General features: G+C 44.6%; 1 protein-coding gene across 1 annotated transcript in view; it reads left to right on the top strand.

Moving 5' to 3' along the window:
* The window catches only part of LOC115151463 (rootletin-like), a 33,664-nt gene extending 14,038 nt beyond the window's left edge, over positions 1–19,626 (top strand). The window contains exons 4-12 of the mRNA XM_029695412.1: positions 4,679–4,904; positions 5,078–5,211; positions 5,546–5,666; positions 6,041–6,204; positions 6,917–7,110; positions 8,182–8,287; positions 8,926–9,066; positions 17,884–18,033; positions 19,150–19,626. Of these exons, the coding sequence (XP_029551272.1) occupies positions 4,679–4,904; positions 5,078–5,211; positions 5,546–5,666; positions 6,041–6,204; positions 6,917–7,110; positions 8,182–8,287; positions 8,926–9,066; positions 17,884–18,033; positions 19,150–19,383 (1,470 nt within the window). The 3' untranslated portion in view covers positions 19,384–19,626. The remainder of the gene's footprint in view (positions 1–4,678; positions 4,905–5,077; positions 5,212–5,545; positions 5,667–6,040; positions 6,205–6,916; positions 7,111–8,181; positions 8,288–8,925; positions 9,067–17,883; positions 18,034–19,149) is intronic.
* Positions 19,627–22,003: the final 2,377 nt, after the last annotated feature.

Genomic DNA, 22,003 nt, shown 5'->3' with positions numbered 1-22,003 from the left:
TGGTCTATACTAGTTCTCTGGTCTATGCTAGTTCTCTGGTCTATGCTAGTTCTCTGGTCTATACTAGTTCTCTGGTCTATGCTAGTTCTCTGGTCTCTACTAGTTCTCTGGTCTCTACTAGTTCTCTGGTCTATACTAGTTCTCTGGTCTATACTAGTTCTCTATACTAGTTCTCTGGTCTCTACTAGTTCTCTGGTCTATACTAGTTCTCTGGTCTCTACTAGTTCTCTGGTCTATACTAGTTCTCTGGTCTATACTAGTTCTCTATACTAGTTCTCTATACTAGTTCTCTGGTCTATACTAGTTCTCTGGTCTCTACTAGTTCTCTGGTCTATACTAGTTCTCTGGTCTCTACTAGTTCTCTGGTCTATACTAGTTCTCTGGTCTATACTAGTTCTCTATACTAGTTCTCTGGTCTATACTAGTTCTCTGGTCTATACTAGTTCTCTGGTCTCTACTAGTTCTCTGGTCTATACTAGTTCTCTGGTCTATACTAGTTCTCTATACTAGTTCTCTGGTCTATACTAGTTCTCTGGTCTCTACTAGTTCTCTGGTCTATACTAGTTCTCTGGTCTATACTAGTTCTCTATACTAGTTCTCTGGTCTATGCTAGTTCTCTGGTCTATACTAGTTCTCTGGTCTAATCTAGTTCTCTATACTAGTTCTCTGGTCTATGCAAGTTCTCTATACTAGTTCTCTGGTCTATACTAGTTCTCTATACTAGTTCTCTGGTCTATGCTAGTTCTCTATGCTAGTTCTCTGGTCTATACTAGTTCTCTGGTCTATGCTAGTTCTCTGGTCTATACTAGTTCTCTGGTCTATACTAGTTCTCTATACTAGTTCTCTGGTCTATACTAGTTCTCTATACTAGTTCTCTGGTCTATACTAGTTCTCTGGTCTATACTAGTTCTCTATGCTAGTTCTCTATGCTAGTTCTCTGGTCTCTACTAGTTCTCTATGCTAGTTCTCTATGCTAGTTCTCTGGTCTCTACTAGTTCTCTATGCTAGTTCTCTATGCTAGTTCTCTGGTCTCTACTAGTTCTCTAAGCTAGTTCTCTATGCTAGTTCTCTGGTCTCTACTAGTTCTCTATGCTAGTTCTATGCTCTCTACTAGTTCTCTATGCTAGTTCTCTATGCTAGTTCTCTGGTCTCTACTAGTTCTCTATGCTAGTTCTCTATGCTAGTTCTCTGGTCTCTACTAGTTCTCTATGCTAGTTCTCTGGTCTCTACTAGTTCTCTATGCTAGTTCTCTGGTCTATACTAGTTCTCTATGCTAGTTCTTTGGTCTATACTAGTTCTCTGTCCTATACTAGTTCTCTGGTCTCTACTAGTTCTCTGGTCTATGCTAGTTCTCTGGTCTATACTAGTTCTCTATACTAGTTCTCTGGTCTCTACTAGTTCTCTGGTCTATACTAGTTCTCTGGTCTCTACTAGTTCTCTGGTCTATGCTAGTTCTCTGGTCTATACTAGTTCTCTGGTCTCTACTAGTTCTCAGGTCTCTACTAGTTCTCTATGCTAGTTCTCTGGTCTATACTAGTTCTCTATGCTAGTTCTCTGGTCTATACTAGTTCTCTGGTCTCTACTAGTTCTCTGGTCTATACTAGTTCTCTGGTCTATACTAGTTCTCTGGTCTCTACTAGTTCTCTGGTCTATACTAGTTCTCTATGCTAGTTCTCTGGTCTATACTAGTTCTCTGGTCTATACTAGTTCTCTGGTCTATACTAGTTCTCTATACTAGTTCTCTGGTCTATGCTAGTTCTCTGGTCTCTACTAGTTCTCTGGTCTCTACTAGTTCTCTATGCTAGTTCTCTGGTCTATACTAGTTCTCTATGCTAGTTCTCTGGTCTATACTAGTTCTCTGGTCTCTACTAGTTCTCTGGTCTATACTAGTTCTCTGGTCTATACTAGTTCTCTGGTCTCTACTAGTTCTCTGGTCTATACTAGTTCTCTATGCTAGTTCTCTGGTCTATACTAGTTCTCTGGTCTATACTAGTTCTCTGGTCTATACTAGTTCTCTATACTAGTTCTCTGGTCTATGCTAGTTCTCTGGTCTCTACTAGTTCTCTGGTCTCTACTAGTTATCTGGTCTATACTAGTTCTCTGGTCTATACTAGTTCTCTGGTCTATACTAGTTCTCTGGTCTATACTAGTTCTCTATGCTAGTTCTCTGGTCTATACTAGTTCTCTATGCTAGTTCTCTGGTCTATACTAGTTCTCTGGTCTCTACTAGTTCTCTGGTCTATACTAGTTCTCTGTTCTATACTAGTTCTCTGGTCTATACTAGTTCTCTATACTAGTTCTCTGGTCTATACTAGTTCTCTGGTCTATACTAGTTCTCTGGTCTATACTAGTTCTCTGGTCTATGCTAGTTCTCTGGTCTATACTAGTTCTCTATACTAGTTCTCTGGTCTATACTAGTTCTCTGGTCTATACTAGTTCTCTGGTCTATACTAGTTCTCTATACTAGTTCTCTGGTCTCTACTAGTTCTCTGGTCTATACTAGTTCTCTGGTCTATACTAGTTCTCTGGTCTATGCTAGTTCTCTGGTCTCTACTAGTCTTCTGGTCTATACTAGTTCTCTGGTCTATGCTAGTTCTCTGGTCTATACTAGTTCTCTGGTCTATACTAGTTCTCTGGTCTATGCTAGTTCTCTGGTCTATGCTAGTTCTCTGGTCTATACTAGTTCTCTGGTCTATGCTAGTTCTCTGGTCTATGCTAGTTCTCTGGTCTCTACTAGTTCTCTGGTCTCTACTAGTTCTCTGGTCTATACTAGTTCTCTGGTCTATACTAGTTCTCTATACTAGTTCTCTGGTCTCTACTAGTTCTCTGGTCTATACTAGTTCTCTGGTCTCTACTAGTTCTCTGGTCTATACTAGTTCTCTGGTCTATACTAGTTCTCTGGTCTCTACTAGTTCTCTGGTCTATACTAGTTCTCTATGCTAGTTCTCTGGTCTATACTAGTTCTCTGGTCTATACTAGTTCTCTGGTCTATACTAGTTCTCTATACTAGTTCTCTGGTCTATGCTAGTTCTCTGGTCTCTACTAGTTCTCTGGTCTCTACTAGTTATCTGGTCTATACTAGTTCTCTGGTCTATACTAGTTCTCTGGTCTATACTAGTTCTCTGGTCTATACTAGTTCTCTATGCTAGTTCTCTGGTCTATACTAGTTCTCTATGCTAGTTCTCTGGTCTATACTAGTTCTCTGGTCTCTACTAGTTCTCTGGTCTATACTAGTTCTCTGTTCTATACTAGTTCTCTGGTCTATACTAGTTCTCTATACTAGTTCTCTGGTCTATACTAGTTCTCTGGTCTATACTAGTTCTCTTGGTCTATACTAGTTCTCTGGTCTATGCTAGTTCTCTGGTCTATACTAGTTCTCTATACTAGTTCTCTGGTCTATACTAGTTCTCTGGTCTATACTAGTTCTCTGGTCTATACTAGTTCTCTATACTAGTTCTCTGGTCTCTACTAGTTCTCTGGTCTATACTAGTTCTCTGGTCTATACTAGTTCTCTGGTCTATGCTAGTTCTCTGGTCTCTACTAGTTCTCTGGTCTATACTAGTTCTCTGGTCTATGCTAGTTCTCTGGTCTATACTAGTTCTCTGGTCTATACTAGTTCTCTGGTCTATGCTAGTTCTCTGGTCTATGCTAGTTCTCTGGTCTATACTAGTTCTCTGGTCTATGCTAGTTCTCTGGTCTATGCTAGTTCTCTGGTCTCTACTAGTTCTCTGGTCTATACTAGTTCTCTGGTCTATACTAGTTCTCTATACTAGTTCTCTGGTCTCTACTAGTTCTCTGGTCTATACTAGTTCTCTGGTCTCTACTAGTTCTCTGGTCTATACTAGTTCTCTGGTCTATACTAGTTCTCTATACTAGTTCTCTATACTAGTTCTCTGGTCTATACTAGTTCTCTGGTCTCTACTAGTTCTCTGGTCTATACTAGTTCTCTTGTCTCTACTAGTTCTCTGGTCTATACTAGTTCTCTATACTAGTTCTCTGGTCTATACTAGTTCTCTGGTCTATACTAGTTCTCTGGTCTCTACTAGTTCTCTGGTCTATACTAGTTCTCAATACTAGTTATCTGGTCTATACTAGTTCTCTGGTCTATACTAGTTCTCTATACTAGTTCTCTGGTCTATACTAGTTCTCTGGTCTATACTAGTTCTCTGGTCTATACTAGTTCTCTGGTCTATACTAGTTCTCTATACTAGTTCTCTGGTCTATGCTAGTTCTCTGGTCTATACTAGTTCTCTGGTCTAATCTAGTTCTCTATACTAGTTCTCTGGTCTATGCTAGTTCTCTATACTAGTTCTCTGGTCTATACTAGTTCTCTATACTAGTTCTCTGGTCTATGCTAGTTCTCTATGCTAGTTCTCTGGTCTATACTAGTTCTCTGGTCTATGCTAGTTCTCTGGTCTATACTAGTTCTCTGGTCTATACTAGTTCTCTATACTAGTTCTCTGGTCTATACTAGTTCTCTATACTAGTTCTCTGGTCTATACTAGTTCTCTGGTCTCTACTAGTTCTCTGGTCTCTACTAGTTCTCTGGTCTATACTAGTTCTCTGGTCTCGCCCATCAACCCACAGCAACTGATCTCCAACAACCACAATGCAACACTTTGTTGTGTGACCTCCAACGCTAACCACAGAGCCCTCGCGGTTCCCAACCCTTCCCCAGGTCAGGGAGCTCACCCTGCGCGTTAGCCTGGCAGAGGGCCGTGCTCAGGGGCTGGAGGAGCAGCTAGGACACGGCGAAGCCCAACGCAGGGAGCTGGAGCACAGGCTGGTCAGGCTGACCTCTGCCCTGAGACGAACCCTCGGGATAGGCCGTAACGGACGTTCACAGACCCCTGGGTCCAGAGGACGCAGCCCTTCACCCTGGAGAAGTCGCTCACCTGTGAAAGGTATGATGATCACTCACAAATGCTGTAGAACGGACCACCACTCTTTGTAATGACTGATAATGACAGTGATTCTGGTGTTAAGCTAACATAACATAAAATAATAATGTAAAAAAAAATAATTGTTTTTTAAGTCAGTGTCTCAGTGAGCTGGTGTGCATCTCAAACTGTAATAGGTGAAATCAGCACATCCCCGGGAGGTCCTGTGTCCTTCCCATCCTGTAGTGATGAGGGGGAGCTGGATGTGGACGCGGTGCAGGGCGCCCTCAGGGACTTCCACCAGGAACTCAAAGACACAAAGAAACACAGGGTAGCTGCAGCGTCACTCAGTACCTTTATTAAAGCAGGAGTTAACACAGAAGATGCATGTCAGTCCTCAGTACTGATAGAGTATTGTCCAGTCCCTCCAGGATTCTGCAATTGCAATTTTTTATTATTTATAGCTAAATCAACAATCCCTGCATATTATGCGAGGATAGCAAATTTGACCAATTTTTTTCCACATAAAACAGTCAAATCATCTCAATATTAATCGCATGAATAATTTTCTGTAAATGCTTTCGTAGAACCATAGGCTGCTTTTTGAATCTACTTCGTTATCATGTTGTTGTGAGTGACTGAGGGTGGGTTCCTCTCCCCTGCAGGATGAAGCTAAGGCACAAGTGACCAGTCTAACCCGGCAGGTGGCCGAGTTACAGACCAGCCAGGACAAGTCAGGCACTAGGCTGCAACAGTTGACCAAAGCCCTGAAGGGCCTGGAGGAGGGTGAGAGAGCAAGGCCTGATACGGTACACATTTTGAGGACCGGATAGTACTGTGTTTCAGTTCAAGTTGAAGTTTATTTCCATTCACATAGCGGTCAATACAAACTGAAATCCATGAGCAAACCAACGGGCATGGGAGTATCTAAATAGATGCTCAGAAATTGTAAAAAGGAGACTTTATTTGTATTGTGTTGTGGGTCGTCTCTGTGTGTTTTCCAGGGAAGGGAGAGTCTGTACGGGACTCAGATCTCTCTGTCTGTGTGTTTTCCAGGGAAGGAAGAGTCTGTACGGGACTCAGATCTCTCTGTCTGTGTGTTGTCCAGGGAAGAGAGATGCTGTATGGGACTCAGATCTCTCTGTCTGTGTGTTTTCCAGGGAAGAGAGAGGTGTCGGAGCAGCTGTACGGGGCTCAGACCACCCTCTCTCTGCAGGAGGAAGTGACACGGCGAGGGGACAGGGACAGGAGAAGTCTGGCAGAGGAAGTAGTTCAACTCAAGACCAGACTGCAGACCGCTGAAACTAATAGTAGGACACTGCAGGTACTGTTAACTAACCGGGCTGAGAGTGATCCAACCTAACGCCGATCCACTTTCATATTTATTGACTGAGCATGGATGGGGATCTGGGGACACAACTTGACAAATGTTACATTTCATTGATTGGTTGATTGATTGACTGACTTTGTGATTTGATTGAATGGCTGACTGACTGACTGACTATTGACTGACTGACTATTGACTGACTGACTATTGACTGACTGACTATTGACTGACTGACTAACTGACTGACTGGCTGACTGACTGATTGGCTGACTGACTGATTGGCTGACTGGCTGGCTGGCTGACTGGCTGGCTGACTGGCTGGCTGGCTGGCTGACTGGCTGGCTGGCTGACTGGCTGGCTGACTGGCTGGCTGGCTGACTGGCTGGCTGGCTGGCTGGCTGACTGACTGACTGGCTGGCTGACTGACTGGCTGGCTGGCTGACTGGCTGGCTGACTGGCTGACTGGCTGGCTGGCTGGCTGGCTGACTGGCTGGCTGACTGGCTGGCTGGCTGACTGGCTGGCTGACTGGCTGGCTGGCTGGCTGGCTGGCTGGCTGACTGGCTGGCTGACTGGCTGGCTGGCTGACTGGCTGGCTGACTGGCTGGCTGACTGACTGACTGGCTGACTGGCTGGCTGACTGGCTGGCTGACTGGCTGACTGGCTGACTGGCTGGCTGACTGGCTGGCTGACTGACTGGCTGATTTCCAGGAAAAGCTGGATCGTTCCCAGGCTGGGGAGGCTCGCTGTGAGGGGGAGCGTCAGAGGCTGAAGGAGGCCCTGGAGACAGCGGAAGGCCGGGCATCTCGTCTGGAGCTCACCCAGAGGACCCTAGAGGGAGAGCTGCAGCGGTCACAGCGGAGGGCAGCCGAGCTGGAAGGAGAGGTGGCAGCCCTGGGGGAGAGGTAATTGTTTTCCTGTATTTATAATCCCGGTGTTTATATTATTGTTATGTGATAGTTATCACTATCAGGGAAGCCTTATCCTGTCAGCCAAAACAAGAGGACCACAATGGAAATAATAAATCCTCTTAAACGTTAAGTCCGTTAAACGTTAGGGGACTTTGAGCGGTTCTGAACCAGTTCCTGCTGATATTTTTGTGTACAACACGCTCTGTGAATGGCGCAACATCAATTGCTTTACACTCCCTAAAAGCGCTGGTTGACCCCATTCATATACACTATTGCAAGCACAGCTGTGAGATTCACAGACACAGGAAATCGTTAATTTGCATAGGAAGCGACATGTCAGATTTTCTGGCCTATCCAGACAAAGGAAGGATTTCCTGTGCCTGTGAGCATATATGAAACGAGAGAGTCTAGCAAATGCAACAATAGTAGTTTCATCTCACTGTGATGTTCTCAGATGGATTTAGAGCTCTCAACATGAAAAAAAGTAAAATAAAAAAAAAATGTAGATTTGAAACGAGACCACTTTGTCTTGGTCAAAGACGGACGAGTCCTGCATACATTCGAATGGTGTTTCTGCGTCTTTCAGAGGACGTTTAGCAGAAAAGTTTGTCACTAAGGTGGTTCATATTTATTTTACAGAAAAGTAAATTATTATAATAAGTTGTTTTGATTGTTACTATACTTAGAAAGCATTTTAGTTATTTCAAGCCCTTTTCCCCTCCACTTTTGTTAAATAGGAAGTACATCATATATAATATGTAATATTTTCATAATATTTGTACTATGTACTTGAGCTTATGTCCTCAAAAGTGAGTATACCTCAGCAATTTATAACTATTTGTATGAGAAAGTTGAGTTCCAGAACTTTCTAAAACTATCCAGCATTATTACTAATTGTTTATATGGCCATCAAATGAAAAATATATTACTTTTGGGTCTGTTTATTTAGGGGGAAATCTACGTTAAATGTTTTTTTTTTGTTATCCTCAATCATTTTAAATGCATTGTATCCAAATGGGTTGTTGAATTGTGTTTTTTAAATCGTCAAATAAATCCAATGAAAAGGCTAGCAGAGCTGAGGAGAGAGCTGGGTGTGACTGAGGACCGGGCGGCTGGGCTGAGGGTGAACGAGGAGCGGCTGGCTACGGCCCTGGCCTGGGCTGAGCTCCAGGTATTTACTGTACTGGACCATGCATATGTTCTGCTTCTGATAATGTCCCCTTTAAGGACTGAGCATTATAACATTCTAAATCAGGGTCACACAGAGTGTTTCTGGGTAATCTTAAACAAATCTACTTTGAAGCCAAAGTATACACCTCACACAAATGGTTATGGGCTTAAAAGAAGACACCTGTACCATGTCAGATATAGTACAGAAGACAGTATCACAGAAGACTGAAATATAAAAAAAATATTTTGACATAAAAACGATTAAAAATTGTAATAACATTCCACCCATGAGACCACTAGAGGGCGCTTTGGTCGTTTGACTGCAGGAAAGGCACCACTGTGGAAATAAATAATTTACTTTATTGTGTTATTCTTGGTAGTTAATAAATTAATCCACCCACCCCATCCACTCCCTTCATCCCTCCACCCATCCACCCACCTACCCACCCACCCACCCACCAATCCCTCCTGCCCACCCTCCCTCCACCCCTCCCTCCCTCATTCCATCCACCCCTCTACTCCCTTCATCCCTCCATCCATCCACACACCCATCCATCTATCCACCCATCCACCCACCCCTCCCTCCCTCCCTCATTCCACCCACCCTCCCTCCCTCCCTTCCTCCTTCACTCTATCCAGGAGGGCCAGCTGAGAGAGCAGCACCAGGGGTTGTCCACCTCTCTCAGTGACAGTAGTGCCACTGTAGAAGCCATGCGGGAGCAGACCACCCAGCTACAGATGGCTCTTACCGTCTCAGACCAGGACCGAAGGATCATGCAGGTAGGGACAGTATGAGCCCCACATGGCACCCCCTATTATTCCCTATATCAGTGTTCAACTCTTACCAAACGAGTTCCGGAGCCTGCTGGTTTTCTATTCTACCTGGTAATTAATTGTTAATTGTTAATTGATAATTAATCTAAGTCAGTCCCTGATTACAAGGAAACAATTAAAAAACACAGTGGAACTGGCTTCGAGGTCCAGAGTTGAATTTCACGGTCCTATATAGTGCATTGACCAGTGCCAGGGTCCTGCACCCTATCCCCTATATAGTAGTGCACTAAATATTCAGTGCCATTTGGGACCCGCCTGCAGGTATAGTCTGTGCATGGTTTGGATGCCCTCTTTTAAATGACTGATTTGAACTCCAAATGAATATTCCTGGAAAGGGTTTAAAAAAAAATCACATCATTGAAACTTAGTGTATACACGTTATACATTACGTATATGTTTTCCAACCCCACCAAACGAGGCGTTTCTAATATAAACTTCATGAAAATAAAATGAAATAATCTTTAAAACCTCCATTACTGTTGTTTCATTTACAGTTCAGCTACAGGATGGAAACTTTTTCAGTTTCAAGTTTTTATTTTATTTACCTTTGCTGCCCTTAAGGACCTGAAGGATCAGGGGCTTCGTCACAATTGATACCCTATGTCCCTATATAGCCCCATTGGGCTCTGGTCAAAAGTAGTGCACTGTGTAGGGCATAATGGTGCCATTTGGGACTCGGTCCCATTTGATGGCGCAATGAGCTCATTAATTTTCCCTAAGTTCCTCAGGAGAGCCTTAAAGACCTAGGTTGAGGGCTGCTGCTTCAAATATGCTGTGCAAACAAAAACACTGCAACTCTCTGTATAAATCTATTTTATTTTGCTCAGGTTTCTGTCAGCCAATAAAAAGCTACAAACTGAAAAGTCTCTGCCTCTTTTCTTTTTTAGCAGGGTCGTTAGCGATATATTTCTCGCGCCAATTTAGTTCAAATCCTAGAGGTCGGATTAAAAAGAGACTATACAGTCCAAAAAAATACAGTATTGACTAAGTTTGTAGTTTTTATTAAATGCATAATTTATCACTCTCACATTCTAATTTCTGTCCGTTAAGAACCAATGATAAGCTACCATTTTGTAGCATTTCTGACAATGCTTTTTTAGCCGAAACTCCAGAGTTCGAAAACAACCCATGATGACTGCACCATGCTGCCAGTCATAAGAAGTGGAACAAACCTAAGCCTCTGTATATTGCTAGCTATGTGTTGTTATTCAAGCTGTGGTTAATCATTAAATGCAAACAGATATTTTTGATTCGCTAGGTAGCTAACTTGTTAACGTTACATAGCTAACGCTAGCTTGCCTGTACAAAGTCCAGCAGCTAGCCTCCGTAGCTAGCTAACACCAGTCAGCTTAAAATTAGCTAGCTAAAGCCCCGCCTTATCTCAGCTCACTGGTCACCATAGCAGCACCCACCCGTAGCACGCGGTCCGGCAGGTATATCTCACTGATCACCCCCAAAGCCAATTCCTCCTTCGGCCGCCTTTCCTTCCAGTTCTCTGCTGCAATGACTGGAACAAACTACAAAAATCTCTAAAACTGGAGACTCTTACCTCCCTCACTAGCTTTAAGCACCAGCTGTCAGATCAGCTCACAGATCACTGCACCTGTACATAGCCCATCTGTAAACAGCCCATCCAATCTACCTCATCCCCATACTGTATTTATTTATTTTTCTTGCTCCTTTGCACCCCAGTATCTCTACTTGCACATTCATCTTCTGCACAGTCTACCTTTCCAGTGTTTAATTGCTATATTGTAATTACTTCGCCACCATGGCCTATTTATTGCCTTACCTCTCTTATCCTACCTCAGTTGTACATGCTGTATATAGATTTTTCTACTGTATTATTGATTGTATGTTTGTTTATTCCATGTGTAACTCTGTGTTGTTGTATGTGTCAAACTGCTTTGCTTTATCTTGGCCAGGTCGCAGTTGCAAATGAGGACTTGTTCTCAACTAGCCTACCTGGTTAAATAAAGGTGAAATATAAAAATAAATTTAAAAAACTAACAGGCAAATAAATGTAGCTAGCCAATCAATGCGGTTTTGTTTTGAGTAGTTAGATAGCTAGCTAGCTAACGTAACGTTATACCAGTCAGATGAGAGCTAACGTTGGCTAGGTAGTTAACCAGCATGCGAGCAAAGCTGGCAGGCTATATTTTCTCAGATACTTTTTTTTAAAGCATAAAGCTGAAGTCATCATATGTGCTGATGCAAATGAGCACAAATAAACTAGCGAATGTCCTTGACCTACATCACTATACTATCAGAGTGTTAGCCAACTGGTCCCGTGTGGCTCAGTTGGTAGAGCATGGTGTTTGCAATGCCAGGGTTATGGGTTCGATTCCCACGGGGGACCAGTATGGGGGAAAAAATGCATGAAATGTATGCATTCACTACTGTAAGTCGCTCTGGATAAGAGCGTCTGCTAAAATGACAAAAAAAAACAAAAAAACTAAATTCCTAAAAGAATGTATTTAGGTGTTTTTAGAGCTTAATTTTGTCTGTTGCGTGATACTGTACAACGAGCAATGAGGAAGTGAATCACGGCTGGTTGAAGTTCCTCAAAAACAAACCAAATCAACAACAAACAATAATCTGGACCTTTCTATAACACGCAATTTACATTACAAATAGATTTACTTCAGAAATAAGGAACATTTTATTTTTAAGGCAAAAACGAGGGTTGTTGGTCGGGGTGGAAGGATGGGTGTATAACGCAAAATGTCTAGCAACCCAAAAGTTGAGTGTTCGAATCTCATCGTAGACAACTTAGCATTACCAACGTTTCAACTACCTGCTACTTTTTAACTACTTAGCATGTTAGCTAACCCTTCCCCTAGCCCTACCTTTAAAACCCTTTAACATATAACTCCTAAACTTAACCCTTTAACCTCACTCCCAACCCTAACCCCTAGCCTAGCTAACGTTAGCTACCTAGCTGACATTAGCGTTAGACACCTAGCTAATGTTGGTTACAACAAATTGGAATTCGTAACATATCATATAGGTTAATGCAAATTCATAACATCATTTACTAATTGTAATTCATAACATATCATGCAAACTGGGTGATCGACATCCAGAAATTAATACATGCCATACGAAACGTAACATATCATGCTAAATTGAGTATTTTTGATCTATGTACAGAATAATACAAAATGCTATGAGACCAGGTTGCTTTGAGACCAGGTTGCTTTGAGACCAGGTTGCTATGAGACCAGGTTGATATGAGACCAGGTTGCTATGAGACCAGGTTGCTTTGAGACCAGTTTGCTATGAGACCAGGTTGCTTTGAGACCTGGTTGCTATGAGACCAGGTTGACCACGTCTGCAGCAGCATGCGGTGAAGCGAAAAGGAAACGCTACACAGCTGATTCAACCAACTCATCCTCAAGCTTTGACACACTGATTTATGGCAGAGTGGCGGATTGTGGGCATGTGCCTGAAATGCAAACACCAGCTGGTTGACAGAGCGCTGGACCGTCTCTATGGGCTTGTTGATGTCCTCCCTCTGGACCATCTCTATGGGCTTGTTAATGTCCTCCCAGTGGACCATCTCTATGGGCTTGTTGATGTCCTCCCACTAGGACCATCTCTATGGGCTTGTTGATGTCCTCCCACTGGACCATCTCTATGGGCTTGTTGATGTCCTCCCTCTGGACCATCTCTATGGGCTTGTTGATGTCCTCCCACTGGACCATCTCTATGGGCTTGTTGATGTCCTCCCACTAGGACCATCTCTATGGGCTTGTTGATGTCCTCCCACTGGACCATCTCTATGGGCTTGTTGATGTACTCCTCCCTCTGGACCATCTCTATGGGCTTGATGATGTCCTCCCCCTGGACCATCTCTATGGGCTTGTTGATGTCCTCCCACTGTGTGATGTCAGAGCAGATCACCGTTGCCCCGGGAAACATTTGGATGACTGCTTCCAAATCAGCTGTCTTCTGATGCACCAGGGATGTCCCCCTTTGTATGTTCAAAGTCGTTCCCACCGAGGTGGATGACTATGGCGTGCTCACGGTCACATCTCGTCTTGACAAGGGAGAATATTCCAGAACCCTTCCATTGTGAACAGCTCATCCATATATTGCGCTGCTTTAGTCATCTAGCCAGTTACATTGTGTAATGTCTCCTGTAGTCATCTAGCCAGTTACATTGTGTAATCGCATAGTAAATATTTGCTTCAGTCTTTGTTTCCTTGCTCTTACCAATTTGCTTTAAGCAATGATCAGTAGGATTATGAGCTGGGATCTTATCAATAATGTAAATAAATGTACATAAATGTTAATAAAATGTAAATAAATGTAAATAAAATTAACAACATTCAGAGGGTTCACAAGGAGAGCGTGTGTTAAACTTTATAATAATGTTACATAATAAATTAAAAATGTTAGTCTGAAGCCGAAAAATAAAGGAAATAAGGTATACAATGCCTATTCCACCCATGTTCTACCAACACCTCTTAGAGGAGGTGCTTCCACAATGATGTGATTTGTATCGCATACAAGTTGAAGTATTGGATTCTTCATACACCACAGTAGGAACATTATCCCATTACGCTACCTTTTCACACCACAGTGGGACATTATCCCATTACGCTACCTTTTCACACCACAGTAAGACATTATCCCATTACGCTACCTTTTCACACCACAGTGGGAACATTATCCCATTACGCTACCTTTTCACACCACAGTAGGAACATTATCCCATTACGCTACCTTTTCACACCACAGTGGGACATTATCCCATTACGCTACCTTTTCACACCACAGTGGAACATTATCCCATTACGCTACCTTTTCACACCACAGTGGGAACATTATCCCATTACGCTACCTTTTCACACCACAGTGGGACATTATCCCATTACGCTACCTTTTCACACCACAGTGGAACATTATCCCATTACGCTACCTTTTCACACCACAGTGGGACATTATCCCATTACGCTACCTTTTCACACCACAGTAGGACATTATCCCATTACGCTACCTTTTCACACCACAGTAGGACATTATCCCATTACGCTACCTTTTCACACCACAGTGGGAACATTATCCCATTACGCTACCTTTTCACACCACAGTGGGGACATTATCCCATTACGCTACCTTTTCACACCACAGTGGGACATTATCCCATTACGCTACCTTTTCACACCACAGTTGAACATTATCCCATTACGCTACCTTTTCACACCACAGTAGGACATTATCCCATTACGCTACCTTTTCACAACAGAGTGGGGACATTATTCCATTACGCTACCTTTTCACACCACAGTGGAACATTATCCCATTACACTACCTTTTCACACCACAGTAGGAACATTATCCCATTACGCTACCTTTTCACACCACAGTGGGACATTATCCCATTACGCTACCTTTTCACACCACAGTGGGACATTATCCCATTACGCTACCTTTTCACACCACAGTAGGACATTATTCCATTACGCTACCTTTTCACACCACAGTAGGAACATTATCCCATTACGCTACCTTTTCACACCACAGTGGGACATTATCCCATTACGCTACCTTTTCACACCACAGTAAGACATTATCCCATTACGCTACCTTTTCACACCACAGTGGGAACATTATCCCATTACGCTACCTTTTCACACCACAGTAGGAACATTATCCCATTACGCTACCTTTTCACACCACAATAGGAACATTATCCCATTACGCTACCTTTTCACACCACAGTGGGACATTATCCCATTACGCTACCTTTTCACACCACAGTGGGACATTATCCCATTACGCTACCTTTTCACACCACAGTGGGACATTATCCCATTACGCTACCTTTTCACACCACAGTGGAACATTATCCCATTACGCTACCTTTTCACACCACAGTGGGACATTATCCCATTACGCTACCTTTTCACACCACAGTGGGACATTATCCCATTACGCTACCTTTTCACACCACAGTGGGACATTATCCCATTACGCTACCTTTTCACACCACAGTAGGACATTATCCCATTACGCTACCTTTTCACACCACAGTGGGAACATTATCCCATTACGCTACCTTTTCACACCACAGTGGGGACATTATCCCATTACGCTACCTTTTCACACCACAGTGGGACATTATCCCATTACGCTACCTTTTCACACCACAGTGGGACATTATCCCATTACGCTACCTTTTCACACCACAGTAGGACATTATCCCATTACGCTACCTTTTCACACCACAGTAGGACATTATTCCATTACGCTACCTTTTCACACCACAGTAGGACATTATCCCATTACGCTACCTTTTCACACCACAGTGGAACATTATCCCATTACGCTACCTTTTCACACCACAGTAGGACATTATCCCATTACGCTACCTTTTCACACCAGAGTGGGGACATTATTCCATTACGCTACCTTTTCACACCACAGTGGAACATTATCCCATTACACTACCTTTTCACACCACAGTAGGAACATATCAGGCCTCTGATTACAATGAAGAGCAAGACGTGCCACTCTGTTCTGTGTCATTTGCAGCTTAACTACGTGCTCATGTGAATTTCCTTTTATTTTTCAGCTTCAGACCAATGCCTATTCTTTCTTAAAACTTAGTTTTTTGTTTTTAAAATATTATAGTATTTGGTATTTTATTAGGATCCCCATTAGCTGTTGCAAAAGCAGCAGCTACTCTTCCTGGGGTTCCACACAAAACATGAAACATAATACAGAATAATATAACACAGAACATCATTAGACAAGAACAGCTCAAGGACAGAACTACATACATTAAATATATGTCACGTCCTGACCAGTAAAGGGGTTATTTGTTATTGTAGTTTGGTCAGGACGTGGCAGGGGGGTGTTTGTTTAGAGTGTTTCGGGGTTTGTTGGGTTATGTTCTAGTATGTCTATTTCTATGTTTAGTTAATTGGGGTTGACCTTCAATTGGAAGCAGCTGCTCCTAGTTGCTTCTAATTGAAGGTCCTATTTAAGAGGGGTGATTTTTTTCTATGGGATTTTGTGTGTAGTTGTTAATTGTTTAGCTGTGTGTCTGACAAGACTGTTATCGTTGTTGGTTTTTGTATACGTGTGTTTCGTTTTTCCTTCTTTCTGCCGAATAAAAGAAGATGAGCATACACATTCCCGCTGCATGCTGGTCTAATCCCTACGACGCCCGTGACAATGTAGGTATTATAGGCAGAGGATATGAGTATATTCTGTATATATTTAAGTAATAAGGCCGGGGGGGGGGGGGGGGGGGGGGGTGGTATATGGCCAATATGGCTAAGGGCTTGTTCTTAGGCACGACGCAAAGCTGTCATCAAGGCAAAGGGTGGCTACTTTAAAAAAAAATCTCAAATCTAAACTATATTTTGATTTGTTTACCTCTTTTTTTTTGGTTACTACATGATTACATATTTGTTATTTCATAGTTTTGATGTCTTCACTATTAATCCACAATGTAGAAAATAGTAAAAAATAAAGAAAAACCCTGGAATGAGTAGGTGTGTCCCAAACTTTTGACTGGTACTGTATATCATAGAAAAGTGATTGAATTGAGACGTTTCCATCCACATACATTTACCATTCAACTAACCAATACTTCACCACATACAGGATCATTCCCAACAATGTTCAGCATCGGGTTGCACAAATACTGAAACTTTCCACAAATTCCCTGGTTCTCAGCATTTCTGGGATTTGCGAGCAGTAAGCTACACTAGGAATCCTCACACCTGGAGTTTTGGAAAGTCTCTGGAATGTAGTTTTTAACTGGCTGGATATTCTGCATGAGGCCCTGTCTAATAGTGTGTGTGTGTGTGTGTGTGTGTGTGTGTGTGTGTGTTCCTATAGGAGTGTGTTGATAAGCTGCATGAAGTCCTGTCTGATACTGTGTGTGTGTGTGTGTGTGTGTGTGTTCCTATAGGAGCATGTTGATAAGCTGCATGAAGCCCTGTCTGAGTGTGTGTGTGTGTGTGTGTGTGTGTGTGTGTGTTCCTATAGGAGTGTGTTGATAAGCTGCGTGAAGCCCTGTCTGATAGTGTGTGTGTGTGTGTGTGTGTGTGTGTGTGTGTGTTCCTATAGGAGTGTGTTGATAAGCTGCGTGAAGCCCTGTCTGATAGTGTGTGTGTGTGTGTGTGTGTGTGTGTGTGTTCCTATAGGAGTGTGTTGATAAGCTGCGTGAAGCCCTGTCTGATAGTGTGTGTGTGTGTGTGTGTGTTCCAATAGGAGTGTGTTGATAAGCTGCGTGAAGCCCTGTCTGACAGTGTGTGTGTGTGTGTGTGTGTGTGTGTGTGTGTGTGTGTTCCTATAGGAGTGTGTTGATAAGCTGCGTGAAGCCCTGTCTGACAGTGTGTGTGTGTGTGTGTGTGTGTGTGTGTGTGTGTGTGTGTGTGTGTGTGTGTGTGTGTGTGTGTGTGTGTGTGTGTTCCTATAGGAGTGTGTTGATAAGCTGCGTGAAGCCCTGTCTGATAGTGTGTGTGTGTGTGTGTGTGTGTGTGTGTGTGTGTGTGTGTGTGTGTGTGTGTGTTCCTATAGGAGTGTGTTGATAAGCTGCGTGAAGCCCTGTCTGATAGTGTGTGTGTGTGTGTGTGTGTGTGTTCCAATAGGAGTGTGTTGATAAGCTGCGTGAAGCCCTGTCTGACAGTGTGTGTGTGTGTGTGTGTGTGTGTGTGTGTGTGTGTGTTCCAATAGGAGTGTGTTGATAAGCTGCGTGAAGCCCTGTCTGATAGTGTGTGTGTGTGTGTGTTCCTATAGGAGTGTGTTGATAAGCTGCGTGAAGCCCTGTCTGACAGTAAGAGACAGAACCATTCCCTGACTGAGAGGGTCCAGAACCTCCAGAGGACCCAGGAGGACACTGAACTACGGGCCTCAGAGCTGGAGAAACAGACCTGGACTCTGAAGAAGGTAAGGAGGGGGACTGGTGGCCAGAGGACTGTGATGGGGGGGGGGGCTGGTGGCCAGAGGACTGTGATGGGGGGGGGGGGGGGGGGCTGGTGGCCAGAGGACTGTGATGGGGGGGGGGGGGGGGGCTGGTGGCCAGAGGACTGTGATGGGGGGGCTGGTGGCCAGAGGACTGTGATGGGGGGGGGGGCTGGTGGCCAGAGACTGTGATGGGGGGGGGGGGGGGGGGCTGGTGGCCAGAGGACTGTGATGGGGGGGGGGGGCTGGTGGCCAGAGGACTGTGATGGGGGGGGGGGGGCTGGTGGCCAGAGGACTGTGATGGGGGGGGGGGGGGGGGGCTGGTGGCCAGAGGACTGTGATGGGGGGGGGGGCTGGTGGTCAGAGGACTCTGATGGGGGGGGGGGCTGGTGGTCAGAGGACTGTGATGGGGGGGGGGGGCTGGTGGCCAGAGGACTGTGATGGGGGGGGGGGGGGCTGGTGGTCAGAGGACTCTGATGGGGGGGGGGGCTGGTGGTCAGAGGACTCTGATGGGGGGGGGGGCTGGTGGCCAGAGGACTGTGATGGGGGGGGGGGGCTGGTGGTCAGAGGACTCTGATGGGGGGGGGGGGCTGGTGGTCAGAGGACTCTGATGGGGGGGGGGGGTGGTGGCCAGAGGACTCTGAAGGAGATGGGGGGGGGGGGGTGGTGGCCAGAGGACTCTGAAGGAGATGGGGGGGGGGGGGCTGGTGGCCAGAGGACTCTGAAGGAGATGGGGGGGGGGGCTGGTGGCCAGAGGACTCTGAAGGAGGTAAGGGGGGCTAGTAGCCAGAGGACTCTGATGGGGGGGGGGGGGGGCTGGTGGCCAGAGGACTCTGAAGGAGATGGGGGGGGGGGGGCTGGTGGCCAGAGGACTCTGATGGGGGGGGGGGCTGGTGGCCAGAGGACTCTGAAGGAGATGGGGGGGGGGGGGGGCTGGTGGCCAGAGGACTCTGAAGGAGATGGGGGGGGGGGGGGGGCTGGTGGCCAGAGGACTCTGAAGGAGATGAGGAGGGGGGGGGGCTGGTGGCCAGAGGGACACATGTTAATAATGACATATAGGGACACTGTAAAATTTTGCCGTTTTGACTGTTCCTCATACAGACCGTGAAGCAAAGGCAGGAGTCTGCAGAGCTCGCTGCCCAGGAGAGCTCTACGCTACAGCAGAAGGACAGGGAGGAGCTCCAGGAGAGGCTGTCTGGCCTCCACAGCACCCTGAAAAAGATGGAGGGAGAGCGGGCAGAGCTGGAGAACTTGCTGGCCCGTCTGAGGAAAGACAAGGCTTCACTCAGGAAGACTCTGGAGAAGGTGAGTCAAGAGAGTTCTTCTCGTGGTTGAACGTTCTGCCACATTCAGGATGATGTGTTCACCATACTGAAGCTATCGGCTCGCGTGTCAGAATCATCACCATGAACTAAGCAGAGGTAAACTGCTACGGTGGCTTGTTGCTAGCATGTCAGCGGTGGTCAAACGCAGCCTTGCGGCGTCCGCTACATGCTTGCTTTCTGGGTTATATCTTGGGTATTATCTTCTGCACCACCAACACCAGCACCTCCTCTCCCTCTCTCTACCTCTATCTTTCTCTACCTCTCTCTCCCTCTCTCTCCCCCTCTCTCTACCTCTTTCTACCGCTCTCTCTCTCTCCCTCTCTCTACCTCTCTCTACCTCTTTCTACCTCTCTCTCCCTCTCTCTACCTCTCTCTCCCTCTCTCTCTCCCTCTCTCTCTCTCTCTCTCTCTCTCTCTCTCTCTCCCCTTTCTCTCCCTCTCTCTCTACCTCTCTCTACCACTACCTCGCTCTCTCTACCTCTCTCTCCCTCTCCCTGCCTCTTTCTACCTCTCTCTCCCTCTCTCTACCTCTCTCTCCCGTTCTCTCCCTCTCTCTCCCTCTCTCTACCTTTCTCTCTCCCTCTCTCTCTCACTCTCTTTCCCTCTCTCTCCCTTTCTCTCTCCCTCTCTCTCTCCCTCTCTCCCTCTCTCTCCCTCTCTCTACCTTTCTCTACCTCTCTCTCTCTCTCTCTCTCTCTACCTCTCTCTCTTTAACCGGGTTAAATCCAAGGTTTATCAATTAAATCTTGTTGCACCAAATTTTAAACCTAGTTTTAAATGAATTCTTAGTTAAATTAAATCCTTCCTCTAATCTCATTTTCGTTTTTCACTTTAAAACCTCAATTAATTTTAAACCTGTTGCTCAATGAATTAAAAAGAATGATATAAACTTAGATTGGAGATGCATTCTAACCTGCCACTGCCACAGTCTAACTGATAAAATGGCAGCATACCTACTGTGGAGAGACCAAAACGAGTTCCTCAGAGAACAATTAGAGACAGGTTGAATCCTGTTGAGTTTTAATGATAATTAACTCATTATTAGTAGGCTATTTACGTTCCATAATTTTGTACAACAACTGAATTGGGGCTTCTGATTATGTCCAGCCTTGGTACGAATGATGACGCTATGTAATATGCTGTAAAGGGCCTGATAACGTGCATCGTAGGCATTGATATTTACCAGTTATTTATACTAAATATTGGTGGGTCGAGTTGTCAGTCGTTATCATAGGGGGTTAAGGAGAGGGGGCAAACTGCTGGGGATTCATCTCACATATCTTCTGGGAGATGGGATCAATTCCGTTGGACGGAGGTCCGTCTCCGGTCTGAAATATCCCCCTGATCCTATTTGTGTCGCTCTTCTCTTTAATCCGTGTCGATTCATTAAATCTGTCGCATAAAATGGCCCAGGTGACTTCCTTCTTTTTGTTGTCTGTCTTTTTATCCTCCAGTAACAGTTACGTTACTAAAATCAACAACAACAAAATAGTTACTCCGACAAAAATAGTTATTTTTCATAAGCGTCTTTGACGTGATCAAAATAAATAATAAATGGCAAAATAACGTTATGTAATGACAATAATAGATAATACTGTATGCTAGCTAGCTTGGTTTATTTAACTAGCTAGCTACAGTAGCTAACTAATGAGTTATCTGTCTAGTACTGGTAAATAACAGATTTTATTTCAAATCAATCAACCCATGAGAACATTTACCCATGGAGTTACAGTATTTATAACTTTAAATTGTTATTATTTTAATCAAGAAACAGCAATTTAGCGGCCTCGTTAGTTAAGTAGGCTAGCTACTTCCTTTCAACTCATGAAATACCTCCATATATTGGTGTTAACACGTCACGAATCATAGTTTAAAACCGTTTAAAATCAAAATAAAATTTACTGATCCAGATTTAAAAATGAAGTGGGTCAACACATTTCTGATTAATTATGAAAACATAGATTTACAAAAAAAACTAAATTGGATCTAATCTTAGATTTATATTTAAACCGTGTTGATTCCAACTCACCCTAAATGTTCTGTTGAGAATCAAGGGCTCTGCGCAGTAAACGGCTCTGGCCCAAATGGTACCCTGTTCCCTGTTCCAAACAATGTAGTGCACTACTTTTGACGAGAGCCCTACGGCGTAGTGCGCTATAAGGATTTATCCTGTGAGAAACCAGAGGGCCTGCTTCGTACGCTGCTGCTACTGCTGCTGCTACTGCTGCTGCTACTGCTGCTGCTACATGCATTACTACTGCTGCTACTGCTGCTGCTACATGCATTACTACTGCTGCTGCTGCTGCTGCTGCTGCTGCTGCTGCTACTGCTGCTACTACTGCTGCTACTGCTACTACTGCTGCTACTGCTGCTACTGCTACTGCTACTGCTGCTGCTGCTGCTGCTGCTGCTGCTGCTACTACTACTGCTGCTGCTGCTGCTGCTACTGCTGCTGCTACTGCTGCTGCTACTGCTGCTACTGCTGCTACTGCTGCTACTGCTACTACTACTGCTGCTACTGCTGCTGCTACTGCTGCTACATGCATTACTAGGGTGCTGGGGGCACAGTGAGAGCTGAAACACAGCACATTGGTGTGTGTGTGTGTGTGTGTGTGTGTGTGTTGCGCGTC

This window comes from Salmo trutta, chromosome 17 (genome assembly GCF_901001165.1).
Source record: "Salmo trutta chromosome 17, fSalTru1.1, whole genome shotgun sequence".
Taxonomy (NCBI): domain Eukaryota; kingdom Metazoa; phylum Chordata; class Actinopteri; order Salmoniformes; family Salmonidae; genus Salmo; species Salmo trutta.
The sequence above is the reverse complement of the archived record's forward strand: the minus strand, read 5'-3'. Positions and strand labels throughout refer to the sequence as shown.